General features: G+C 36.4%; 1 protein-coding gene across 1 annotated transcript; it reads right to left on the minus strand.

The window, feature by feature from the left end:
- Window positions 1-6514: 6514 nt before the first annotated feature.
- LOC143227402 (protein FAM200B-like) lies at window positions 6515-6901 on the minus strand. Its single transcript, XM_076458854.1, has one exon. It carries the CDS (start codon window positions 6899-6901, stop codon window positions 6515-6517), a length of 387 nt encoding a protein of 128 aa, XP_076314969.1.
- Between the last annotated feature and the right edge of the window lie 7601 nt (window positions 6902-14502).

Consider the following 14502-nt stretch of genomic DNA (forward strand, 5'->3'; position numbering starts at 1 on the left):
AACATCCGTGTAATGTTGCACAACGCAAGTACTTAAATACTTCAATATCAAAATTATTACTCATGAAATTTCTACTTCTTTTCACGGTTTTACCAAATTTAAATAATTACAATAAATCCGTTACTGTTTGCTTTTCAAAATTATATTTACCTAATGTTGTGGAACAATGTGTTGGGTCTACATAGACGTTTGTGTGGCTGTAAAAGGTGTAGGATGTTTACGTAATTACTTTTGGAATTTTGAATTTGCTATAACAAAAACGATTATGCTTTAAAGTTTCATGAGTTGTTGAAAAATAAATTTTAGTTTTGGTTTTCTTCTGAATTTCGCTTAAAGCTACAAGAAGGATATCTCCGCTAGCCGTCCTTAATACAGCAGTGATAGTCTAGAGGGAAGGTAGTTAGTCAACAATACCCACCGCCAACTCTTGAGCTACTCTTTTACCAACGAATAATGGGTTTCATGATCACACTATAACGCCTGTACGGCTGAAAGAGCTAGCAAGTTTGGTAAGACGATTAAAACTCGTGACCCTTAGATTCTAAGTTGAGCAGCCTAACCACTAGGCTTGAAGATAAAGCAAACGTTATTTTCATTATTATGGAAGAGATAGTGTTTTACTTTTGATGCTGAAATGTTGAAGAGTTACAAAAGTGGAAACAGTATGTTCGTTTGATAAATTCACACGGTCAGAGATTCATGGTTAGTGTCCATGCAATGACCAGTCTTAGTTTCCGGTTATTTGTGTAGATAGTGGAGTTTATATACTCACCCATCATTCCTTTCATACTGAATTCCATTTCTGTTTTTCCTAACAAAGATATTATAATGAGGGAATTGTGGCTGATTTTCATGTTAGCTATGGACCAACAGTACCATTAACCTTAAAGAGCAATAGCTAAATAGTGTCCAAATATGAGACCTAATGAAACCCGAAAGCAGGGGTTCTCAAACATTTTAGATCTACAGAGCTTCACATCAGAAAGAAACACATTCCGGAGCCTTAATAAAAAAAAATATACACTAAAAATAGAAACAATCTGTCACTAGCACCAGATAAAGTTTACTTCAAACTTTTAGAATATAAATTTATTAAAAATATAAGTATTTAAAGAAAAAAAATACTTTAACTTACTTGTTCAAATATTTCTGCTTGCAAAATTTATATCAGTAAAACTGCAGTGTACATATTTATTCACTAGTGACACGAATGGGCTTGCTCTTGTCCACAAAGTAGTTCAATATTTGGAATTATGGTTGTTACTTGTAAGCGCAAATCGTCTTCAATATTCAGTCTGTTTCTAAATTTGGTCTTTGTAGCTGTATACAGTGAAAATGTTTGCTCGCAAAGATGTGTTGTTGGAAAAAACGCATCAAAATTTTCAAAGCTCTGTTACTTATTTCAGTGTATTCCATGGCCATTTGAATTCAAAATTGTGTAATTTCTTCCTGCTGAAATTTTTTCAGGATGTAATCAGTTGAAATTTCTATAAGCTGTTATTTCTCTTTAAAAGACAAATCGTTGATATTTGCAGAGTCAACAAAGGGATTTTGAATTCACAGTAATTTTTCTAAATGAGGAGGGAGGTACTCGCCAATAGTTGTACACAAATACGATATGTGCTACAAGACTGAAACTTTTGCATCTTCACTTAAGGAACTTTCATTCATAAGTAAAAAAAACACCGAGAGTTTCGAAGCAATCAAGTTCTTTCAAAGTTTTAATTTACGTTGAAACTCTTCCATTTTAATCTGATGTTTGAAGTACGTTACTCTGGTACCTGCATTGTAACATTCATACGTTCAAAAGGTAAGCCACTTTCTGTATCCAGCATTTGCTCCTTAAATTGGTATTCAAGTTCAAAATGGCATTCAGATAAAAAAGAAACCTATCTCCTCACGCAGTTTGTAAAACCGAGCAAGCACTTTTCCCCGAGAAAGCCATCGGACTTCAGTATGAAGCAATAATTTTTTATGCAAACTTCCCATATCCTCACAAAATAAACTGAAGATCCTCGCATTGATTAGTCTTGATCTTATAAAAAAATATCTATTTTTATCACATCACCCAATACCTCTTGAGTCTTCTGGTATTCCTTTCATTGGAAATGCATGAAAATGAAGACAGCAATGGATAATCTCGATGTCTGGGTTTTTCTCTTTTATGCATGCCACTGCGCCTTAAAATTTTCCAATCATAGCTGCAGTCCCATCAGAGCAAATACTTGAGCAAAGTTACCATTGGATCTCATGTTCTTTTACAAATAACTCGATCAGTTTAAATATTTCTTCGCCAGTTGTTTGAGTAGGAAAAGGTTTGCAAATTAGTATGTCTTCTTCAAAACTAGCTTCGTGAATATAGCGAACAAACACAAGCAATATCGCATAACCTGCGACATCTGTTGATTCAACCATCTGAAGCAAAAAAGTTGGACTCGCTTTTACTCGCCTTATTAACTCCGTTAAGCAATTTGCTGGCATATCCTTGATTCTTTGAGAAACCAAGTTGCCAGAAAGGGTCACAAAGATAGTGTTTTTTAAGAAATTTCTCATCAGTCGTATACACTACCAAATCTTTTGCGCATGGTTTTATCAAATCTTCTACAATTGTATGAGCTTCACCTGCTTTTGCAATACTGTAACTAACACGAAATGAAGCAATAAGAGCATCTTTGTTGTCCTGATGGACAAACAAACGAAATGTAGCTTTCCTTGCATTTAATTCCAAATACTTTCTTTTGAAATATTCGGAAGTTTAATATTTTAATTGGTAGTATTTGGTTTCTAGATACCGTTTTAAGTTTTCTGGATGCAAACTACTGTTACTCAACAATGCTCCACATAAAACACACAACCCACTAGGTCCATCTTCATTACCTGTCCGTGTAAAACCATAATCATCAAAACTTTCATCATACTTCCTTTTCTTTCTTGTTTCAGTACTTCTTGCATCATTCTGCGTTGAAGAGCTTGCACAAGACGATAACACCGATGAATTCGTATTAGGCTTAGGCCAAAAAAGAGTTTTACTCGCATCAGATTCATTATTGATATTCAGTTACTTATCCATTATAAAAATAACAACTAATTGTTAATTTGTCTAAAAACGTATTATTATATATTTGACACTTCAAAAGTACTTTCACGGACACAAAATAGCTTTTTAATGAAAACTCTTTCAAGCACTTGAGTTTTATTATCATACAACAACACGCTGATCTAAGATCAGTGTTGCAATAATGAAGTCAGAAATAAAGATTTATGGAAAAAAGGCTCGGCCGCTAGAAAAATATAATTTTCTAAAGGAAAAGGCTAACCTATTATATTTACATTTTTAACAGAGATTTTTAATCCAAATCAAACATATTAAGACAGATCTGACATGCGTTTAAAACTCTAATGATTGGTTTGGTTTGTTTTGAATCTCGCGCAAAGCTACACAAGGGCTCTCTGCGCTAGCTATCCCTAATTTAGCAGTATAAGACTAAAGGGAAAGCATCTAGTCATCACCACCTACCACCAACTCTTGGGCTACTGTTTTACCCCCGAATAGTGGGATTTATCCTTACATTATAACGCCCCCACGACTGAAAGGGCGCCCATGTTTGGGTGTGATGGGGATTCTCGGATTAGGAGTCGAACGCCTTAACCACCTGGCCATGCCGGGCCAGGCCATTGGTACTAAGTTTGTATAATTAAATTATAACGAATCTAATCTAACCTAATAATTACTAGTTATAATTGTCATAAACATAATTGTACTTCATATAAATATACTTTCAAATTTGGACAAGTTTCAGTTTTGACGTTATGTTTCATTTCATTCGAGATTTAGCCGCTAATCCAGATGTAGGTTTTGAAAGACAGTTGGCATCACTACCCTAGGTTGACCGACGTTTCATACGAAATTTACTAGGTTATCTTGCATCTTCAATGACGCATGCGATCTTGAGATGATGTCATATCTCCTAGCAACCAGTGGTGCTTCTGTCGAAGGTAATTGAGATTGTATTAACACTTTCACCACGAGAACTTTCTCTAAGCTAAATAAAATCGTCTGGCGTTAGACAGAACAAAATATTAAAAGGCTCAATACGCGATAAACATGTTATATTTAAAATATATTTTACTTTTTTGTACAGCGTATTCTGATTCAATTTTATAGTTTTAGGAGAAAATATTAACATCCTAAAATTTCCTCGTAGAGCCCCATATAACTATGGCGGAGCCCAAGGGCTCCGTGGAGCATAGTTTGAGAAACTATGCCCTAGAGGACCGGAACATTTACAGATAATGAAGATGCATTGTCTAAAATATCGCATGAGTGCGTAGAAATTTTAGTTGATAATGACAGGTGTTTTAACGTCTTTAAATATAATTTTAAAACAACGTGTCTTGCTGTAATTGGGAATTATAAACTTAATCTACAATTTGAACCAGTTTTACGACCAATGGGCTCATTGTATTTTACATTTTCAATCTTGTTTTTCAATCAGCCAACTATGGAACATTCTCATTGTGTTGTTAGTGATTACTGAACTGTTTTCAACAACGATGGAGAAGGAGAAAGCAGAATGCTACCTATTTAACAACTTCAATGATATGTCCAATTATACTTTAGGGCCTAGAACTAAGACTGACTTGGCATTCATCTCAATAGAACTAATGGATAAAGACACATGAGAGATCTAACCAAGCTCATCATCAGACTTGCTCTGAAATCTCCAAACTTATTAATATTTCACAAGCATCATAAGTTCGCCAAAGAAGGTTTCAACTGAGTTGGAGACATCAACTTGATAAAGCCAGCTTATGATTAGCTTTCCTGAAGTTCAACTTACTTACGAGACTGATGCCTCATGTGAACCACAAGGTTTGCCTGATGTACAAGGATTACAGACTAGTGTCCACGAGGTGCTACAATGTGGAGAAACCAAAGTAGCATTTCCCATGACCTCACCTTTGGGCTGATAATCGCATTTTCTGCCCATGAAGAACTTTCCCAGAACTGAAGAGGAAGAAGATGACACTCAAATGCCAGGAACGTTTTGTACATGTTCGAACAAATGGGGGGATTATCAGCGTTCCAATATTCCAGTACCACTACCACTATTGTGATATTTGTTGTGTAAGATTTTATTTTAATGCATTTCGATTATCTTTTTCATTATAAAAGGTTTCGTTTTGTATTGCGTCAAGAAATTTTCTTTCGCGTAAAGACTTTTCGCGTGAAAATCAGAACAATCTAGGCATTTCTCTGTACTACATTACCCGCCGAATCTTTCTATTACTGTGAATTCTACATACTTCCGTGAATAAAATCGGGGAAAACTAAAAGTACCACATCATTATAAAGGTAAGTAAACAGGATTCATATAGAAACGCTAAGATTATTATGTATTAGGCTATATGACGTCTACGGTTGGTGTCGTTACTCTTCTATTTTTGGAGCACGCTTCGCAGAGATATGACGTCACAAATGGAATTAGGATTCGCTGAGCTTTAGCACTTAGCAGCGGATATTCATCTTTTACTAATATCCAACTCTCAGTTAGTTCCATGCTGCCAAATTGTGTTTTAAAAGTCTTGTCATAATAAGATTTTCTTCTTCTACAGAGGTAAGTTCAGATTGGGCCTTAGCCTTGAATGAGTCTTGGATCCATGCAAACTTCTCCACATCTTCTGGATAGTAATTTTCAAACCAGTCACTGAGCTGTGTTAGATGCTTTTCAAAAACAGATTTTAGTTCGTGGGTCAAATCAACTTCATCGGATGTAACAAACTGCTGCAACAGGGGAAAACAGTCTTTGCCACCATCTTCATTCATTTTTCTTCTCCATAGTAGTAACTTTTTCTGAAGGCTGAAACATTCTCTGCGAGTTTCAGAATGTGCCCGTTGCTTTCCTGCAGAGTGAGATTCAACGCATTCAGTTTATTGAAGAGATCGAAAATCACTATCCGAGAAGTTTTTAACTCATTCGTGTTCTTCTTCTTCGAGATAAGAGTAGTGTTTCTGTCGTAATTTGAACACACAGAGGAGCCATCGCGAGATATAACAATACAACAAAAATGTGTGCTCAGATCTCATACCCTCACACAGTATTTTTAAAAACCCACCTTCTGTGGCCGAGTTTTTATAAAGTTCACCACTTTCAACACAATTTCCAGAACTAGGTTCAGTGGATGACTCAGGTGCTTTGATGCAAGGACTTCCCTGGGAATTATGCAGTAGATTCATAGTGCATCAAAAGCTTTGCTTCGTCTGAGAGCCTGCAATCTTCCATAACAGCTGGTCATAGAGCAACCACCAATGGTACAGACGCCAACGCACTTAGTCCAGTCTAAGTTGTTTTCACACATAAAAGTGTCAAGGATGCACCTGCAGTCATACTTTTACAAATGAGAAGGTTTTCCACAATTTTGTCACCATTCACGAAGCGTATGTTGCAAATCAAATTAGCATCCTTGTTACTATCCGTCGTCTCATCTAGCTGTAACCCGAATTCCTTCCCTTTCATTTTTCAATTAGCTGATCGTTGAGGTTTTCGGCCATGTATTGGATTATACGACTGATAATAATGTTGAATAAAGACGCTTTTGAAAGCCGTCTTCTCGCAGAGTCACCAACCATAATGTTCACCATATCCATTGCAGCCAATAAAATCAGTTCTGCTGCAATGATGTAAGGCTTTTTACATTTCGCGACTCTATGTGCAACTTTGTATGGTGCTAGCAAAACATTGCTTGGTATTGATGTCTGTTTCAAACATCTACCTTTTTGTTCTTTTAACTTTCTGGTAAAATACTCGCAGGGCTTACAAACCATATTAGGATGATTGGTCTCTAAGTGGCGTTTTAGTTTATTGGAAGCATGTACTCTGGAGCCAAAACATTTAGACATAATACACACTGCGGACACTCTTCACGATTGACATCTATTGAAGTGAAACAAAATCTAGGTAACTATCGTTATATATCCGTTTCTTCACAACTTCGCCACTGGTCTGTGGTTCGCCATCCTTCTCTTCACTCCCACACTTTTTATTCCTGTTCAAAAATCAACAAAATAATTCACTAAACTTTGCTAGACCTTGCAGACACTTGATTACAACACCCTTCAGTTATTTCGATTACTGATGGACCCGGAGAGTTGACAGGTATTTATATACAAAATCTAAGAAACGAGAAAGTTCGAGAAGTTACTGGAGTAGCCGAAATTACAAGTAAACAAAAACATCTCTCAAACATTCGAGAACGTCATCGAAAGGAATGTAGTGCGACCAAATGTTAAAACTATGAATTACCTTGAGTTAGTATTTCGTGCGATGTCCGACAGAACCCGTTGTGTTTCCCTCGATAATTTGAAATATCCCGCAGCGCACAGTTTGGGAACCACTGGTCTAGTCTATTAATTAGTTCAACATTAGGGACGACTACGCGCCTAAAGCCCCTAATTTAGTTTTGCCGCGAAAATTCTGAAAAAACATTATTTAATAATCTATTGATTTTTTATGATTATACATCACATTTGTAGTTTAAAAGTTGATATATGTGACAAATTTTAACTATTCAGAAGTCTTAAAGTTCCTTATTTTAAAAAATGTTTGAATATAAATATATCATAAAGACCCGGCATGGCCAAGCGTGTTAAGGCGTGCGACTCGTAATCTGAGGGTCGCGGGTTCGCATCCCGGTCGCGCCAAACATGCTTGCCCTCCCAGCCGTGGGGGCGTTATAATGTGACGGTCACTCCCACTATTCGTTGGTAAATGAGTAGCCCAAGAGTTGGCGGTGGGTGGTGATGACTAGCTGCCTTCCCTCTAGTCTTACGCTGCTAAATTAGGGACGGCTAGCACAGATAGCCCTCGAGTAGCTTTGTGCAAAATTCCAAAACAAACAAACAAATTCAAACGGTCATTTATAGGTGGAATAACATATTACGATAATTTAAATAACTATTTTATTAAATTATATTTTCACACTGCATTACTAATTCTCCAATTTGCGACGTAGATATCTAAATTTTGGTGTAAAAATACGTAATTTTTGAACAATAACTCCCTATTGAAATTGACTAGACTAATTTTATTTTCTTGAATAATGTTTCATTATGGAAGTAATTCATTTGCAAATAGCGTGTTTGTGTTTTCTTATAGCAAAGCCACATCGAATTTTGTGCGAAATTCCAAAACAAAACAAACAAAATATATCATGGAAGGGAGGATGTAATGCAGGTAAACTAAATTAGTGATTCTGCAAGACGAATCTACGATGGATAAAAGTTTGTGTAATATTCAGTTCATCATCTGTTACTAGGAGATCAAAATTGCCACTTCCAATAGGATTATTAATAATACTTATTTGCCACGGATAGTTTTTCAGTCATATTAATATATCAAATTTTACCCAAGTGCGTATGTTATCGATGTTTCAAGAACTGATAAATTATCTTATCATCACTATTGAACAGCGGTCAATGATAAATGATTGTGTATTGGAATAATTTGTATATGTGTTTTCTTATAGCAAAGCCAGATGGAGTTATCTGTTGAGCCCACCGAGGGGAATCGAACCACTTATTTTAGTGTTATAAATCCGTAGACTTACCATAGTATTAGGGGGAAGCAAATGACTTGTAATAACAGAGAGAAGTGATAAAAGGAGTCACATGATACCAAAGTGTTCCTGCGTATGGAATAACGATTCGTGATCTAATATACATCGGTGTCCCTACTTGTGTTATGACAGTTACGTAATATAGTCAGCACTCGATTCGTAACGCAAAGGCTTTCTAGCGATTGTTTTGATTGTAGGGAGGGCGTTTCGTCCATTTTTTTTCTTTTTTAACGATTTGGAAAATATATAAAAATATTTTCATAACAAAGTATTTTAAGATTTGACTATACGAGCGTGACAAAACAACAAAGGATATATCTGTCGTGTCGTCGCCTTGTTCTGGAATATCATAACAGCTAACTCCCTCTAACACAACTGACTCTACCCGAGCTGAAAACAAAAAAGTATGATTAGGTATTTTTGTCAGTTTAACAAAAATATTTTATATAAATGTGTTTCAAGTTACCTTTTCTTTGGGATGTGAAAAACAAATAGATAAAGAAACAAACCTATTCATACACTCCGTTGATGGAACAAACGTCAAATCTATATTTATATATTTCTCTTCTGCTACATCCGAAGTGCGTTGAATTATTGTTTGTTTGTTTGGAATTAAGCACAAAGGTACATAATGGTCTATCTTTATCTGCCCACCACAGGTATCGAAACCCGCTTTATAGCAGTGCGAGTCCGCAGACATACTGCTATGCCCCTTGCGGGGGGCATTTAATTATTATTATTTACGTCCTTGTAACATACGCATAAAGTTAATTAATTTTGTGATGTCAACAGTAGATGAAATATTGGAAAATGTCTTCGGAATAGAAACTATGTTTTTTAATAACGTTAGTTTTTTATTTTATTTTTCGTCTTCCATTTTTTAGTTAAAACTTTTATTAGAGGTGCGTTGTTTATCATCTAATTTTTAGCTGAAAATTAAATTATAAAACACGTTATGTCATTTATTTTTTTGTGAGGGTACTCGAGCATTGGTCCTGTTCAGCGTTTCTGTGTGTGGTATAATGGTCACATGACATGAAACATCAGTGTTTTTTATGTCTGATATAACGATCACGTGGCCTAGAACATCAGTGTTTCTACGTGTTATATAATGGTCACATGACGTAAGCCATCAGTGTTTCTATGTGTGGTATAATGGCCACATGACTTAAACCATCAGTGTTTCTGTATGATGTAATAATTGAGTGGCCTAGTAGAACCTTAGTGTTTCTATCTGTGATGTAAAGGTTACTTGACCTAGTATGTTACAGCGTTTCTGTAAGTTGCCAACAGATTGAGAGTTGACAATTTTAGAAACTTTGTTCAACGAATTACTCATGTAATCTCACTAATGTGCTTTATCAGTAACATCCTGTTCTGAATTAACCTTAATGGATATGATGAATTATCATTTATCAAACGTTCGTTATTTTAAAAACTAGAAACATATATACAAATATTTAACCATTACTAACAAAATGTTTTTTTTTTTCTGTCATTACTTCGTGGTAAACTAGCTATTACAACAGTTTTTAATCACCTAAATATTCATTCTCAAAATAATGAAAATTAAACTGTTTTTTAAACTGTTAAATGAAAACTTCTCTGCCAGAAATATTCCTAAGGATAACCAGATCCACTTTGCGAAGATTAATATATCCAAAAGTATGAAACTCAATCACTCCGGTTTTCTTGATATCATATATTTAATTAGTGTAATTAATACACATAACATCATTGTATAGTATCGTCAGGATATTTGTGTTTCAATGTGTAATGTCTTAATATCTAGTTAACATTATTGCTAAGAAATTAGAAATGTTGTGTATTAACATTTCCATTTTTACGTATATTTCTGCACGTCCATGATTGTTTGAGTTATTTAAAACAACGTATTATCATGATTTTACAACAAGCGCTAGCTGTTAACAACAAATATGCACATGTATATGGTTGGTCTTAGTATAAATCTCAATGATTGATTCAAACCTAAAGAAGTAAACATTTTCCTAAGCGATAACTAGAAAATAAGGCATGGCTAGATGGTTTTGTTTGTTTGTTTTGGAACTTCGCACAAAGCTACTCGAGGGCTATCTGTGCTAGCCGTCCCTAATTTAGCAGTGTAAGACTAGAGGAAAGGCAGCTAGTCATCACCACCCACCGCCAACTCTTGGGCTACTCTTTTACCAACGAATAAGGGGATTGACCGTAACATTATAACGCCTCCACGGCGGAAAGGGCAAGCATGTTTGGTGTGACAGGGATTCGAACCCACGACTCTCAGATTACGAGTCAAACGCCTTCACCCACCTAGCCATGCCTGGCCGTGGTTATATAGTCTGTGTCACTACATCCTCTTATGCGCTATCTGACTACCGTACATCTCAATAACAGCCCTGCATTGCAATTTCCATTCCAAAAGACTCCAGAATTAAAACGTTATTTCCAAATCAAACCATTTCTCTTCTTCTATTAGTTTTGAAACGACGGTTTATCAACGCTCGTTTCAATATTCTAATTGCATAAAAATCTACAGAAGCTTCGTTTGGTAACTGGACCAGTACCTTTTTTGCGACTTGTTTCAGGTCTCTTTTTAGATGGCCCTGATTTCCCAAGTTGATCCATTTTCCTTTGTTTTCCAATGCCAAGTACAAGCGATGTTCCCGTTCTGAAAATTGTAAGCCCTGATCTAAACACGTCAAATATTTTTCATCGAAAAGGACTGTTATATACTATTCCCAAAAAGTCCCCTACTGTGAAAGTGGGAAATTTAGTGATTAATAAAGGCTAAAGTCTGGGATTCGATTCTTCACGGTAGATACAGCAGATAGCTTAAGATGTGTTTGCTCTAAAAACAAATCCCCTCAAAAGTAATAAAGTTTTATTACTATAAAATATAGGTAGAATTAGAAACATCAAAACAATAGTCTTGGTTATATTTATTTTGCTGCATTGATTTAGAATATTTCTTTGCTAATGCACATTAAATGAAATAATAGAACTATGCATTCAACTAGTTTATAAAGATCAACAAATCATACAGTGTATACGTAAATCAGTTTTTAAAATTATATAAAATTATGCCAACAAATAATCCCATTTAAAAATAAGAAGTTTGAACAAATAGATAGGTTTTATAACCTGGTGCCAGATTACGAAAAATAATTATTAGAGACATGTCTGGAAATACAAATAGTAATGGAATAAGTTTAGAAGACAGATTCAAAGTCAAAATGAAACACGTGTGTTATATATGAATCAACAACATGGAATGGTTAAGTTTACTGTTTCATTTCAAGAAAGTAACAAACTGGATTTTTTTAGTTACTTGTATACCAAATAAATACTTACTATTTATCAGCTACTGTTTATCATAATTAGTAGTTGGTTGGTGGTTTGGTGTTTTATGGCTCAAAACAACTAGGTTATCTGCACCAAACATCTGGTAAAAGGTTAAAATTAAAGTAAAATTATTAAGAGGTAAATTCAATAACCACCGTTAGTCACCTGAAGTTGGCCTTTTCAGTCCTGGTTTCGAGTTATTTGACGTTATGGCTATTTTCAGAAAGTAAAGTAATACAAGTTTTAAAAGACTTGTAGCAAAATTTTAATTATTATAACTTTCCAGGGTGTGAGCTTACGTGGAGCGATTCCAAGGCTAGTAGAGAACTAAGCAAGTTAGTATATATAGTGCAGTTTGAGTACTGCTTAACTTCTATGTTATCCAGGGCAAGAGAAATGGTGTTAGTTTAGCAGTGAACACAGAAGCTGTGGAAAGGATTCTGCGCACAACCACCAAACCATAACAAAGCCCACATAGTCACCTGATTTTCAACCATCTATATAAATAGGAATGGAAGAATGGTTCAAAAGATGTTCAGCAAATAACAGACAGTATTTCCGATCAGAAGTGTCTGCTGTTCTCAGATGACTTAAATATAGGTCATATTTGGGAACTGTAATAAGCCATGGCTGGATGGGCTGACCAGTGGATACAGCAATGTTATCCAAGTACAGACCCAATTCATCTAACTGCGCCTGGATACGAAGGCCAAAAGAAGCAATAGCAGATCATCTGTTTTGAAAAAAAATATGGCCCACTAAGGAAGGAAAACACAACCCCAGGTGGGTTGCTCTGATAAGGAACGAAGTTTCAAAACATATAGTAAAGACACTTGCAAACGGCAGAGGTGCAAAAAAGGTTCATGCGACTCTGTGTATAAGCTCTAAGCTGCAGAAGTGTGGAAAGCCCCAATGCAGAGCCGAAGTCCCTGATGATGAACTGGGTCCAACATCTTTAAGGCCGAGGTCCTGGCAGAGCCATAGACCAGTGATTCATAGTCTTGTTTCGAGCGAATAAGAGTACGATATATCCTTAGCATAGAACAACGACCCGCTCCCCAAATGTTGGAAGAGGGAACACGTAGGATGTTCAGTGCTCTTGTACATTTGACCCGTAACTGCTTGATGTGTGGTATAAAAGTCAGCTTACAGTCAAAGATAAGCCCAATAACTTTGTCTCAGGAACCTCAGGCAGTATAACTTCACCAAAACAGAGCTAAGGATCAGGGTGAATACCCAGTTGGCGGCAAAAGTGCATGCAAATGGTTTTAGAGAAAGAGAATTTAAAGCTGTTTGCTGAAGTTCATTTCAGTAAAAGATTGATGGCAGTTTGTAGCTGCCGCTCCATATATCTCATATTCGACGACTGACATGAGATGTGAAAGTCGTCGACAAAGAGCCTGTATGCAACAGTGAGAGGGAGTTGTTCAGTGATGGCATTAATCTTTATACTGAAAAGTGCGGCACTAAAAACACAGCCGCGAAGGACTCCATGTTCCTGTAGAAAAGAATGGGAAAGTGTCGAACCCCTACAAACTTGGAATCGCCTGTCCATTAAAAAAAATTAATAAAAATGGGCAAATGGCAACGTAACCCATATAAATGGGAGTCTTGCAAAATGCCATATCCCCATGTTGTTTCATAAGCCTTCTCAATGTCGAAGAATATTAATACAAGATGTTGTCGTTTGATGAGAAAGACTTCTCTGTTTGACGTTTCAAGTCGAATCAGGTGGTCTATGGAGGAGTGCTGTTATCAGAACCCACACTAGGTGTACGAGAGAAAGTTGTTTGATTCGAGGAACCAAACAAGACAAGCAGTAACCATCCTCTATAAGGTCTTACAGAGAAAGTTCGTCAAAACAATTGGAAGGTAGTTTGATGGAATCCTGGGATCCTTTTCAGGCTTAAAGAAAGGTATGACAATAGCCTGGCGTCAGGCATCAGGAAACACATCCTCCTGCCAGGTTAAAAACAATCAGAAGAATAGCAAGAGAAGCAGGAGATAGATGGCGCAACATTTTATAGTGTACATAATCAGGTCCAACTGATGTACTATCAAACCAATAAAGGGCCAGTATGAGTTTCACCAGTGTAAAGGAACGATTACAGTCATAGAGACAATCAGCTCAAAAGGAAAGAGGTGATCACTGCCCGAGTCTTGATGGCTAAGAAGATGGAGGAAGAAGCAGAAGTGCTAGATACCTGGCAAAAGCTTTCATCTAGAGCATTAGCGATCAGAGAGCAAGATCGAGAGGGGGACAGAATTATATTGCCAACTGACCTTTTGAATCTTGTCCCGTATGACTTTGGAACTGGTGGTAGAAGATATTATGCCTTTGACGTCTAACCCACAGAGAATGTGTACGGGTCTGCTGGAAAACGATGTGATGCGAGAGTGTGAGATACCTACAAAAAGTGTTCCAGGCCAGTTTTTGAGCCTTCCACGCAATGTGGAATTTGCTTGATCCAGCTTCCACTAGGGCACGCGGGTCGGGTGGCATCCATCACGGCCAGTCTCTCTCTAAATTATAAGAAAATGATC

This window comes from Tachypleus tridentatus, chromosome 9 (genome assembly GCF_004210375.1).
Source record: "Tachypleus tridentatus isolate NWPU-2018 chromosome 9, ASM421037v1, whole genome shotgun sequence".
Classification (NCBI taxonomy): Eukaryota; Metazoa; Arthropoda; class Merostomata; order Xiphosura; family Limulidae; genus Tachypleus; species Tachypleus tridentatus.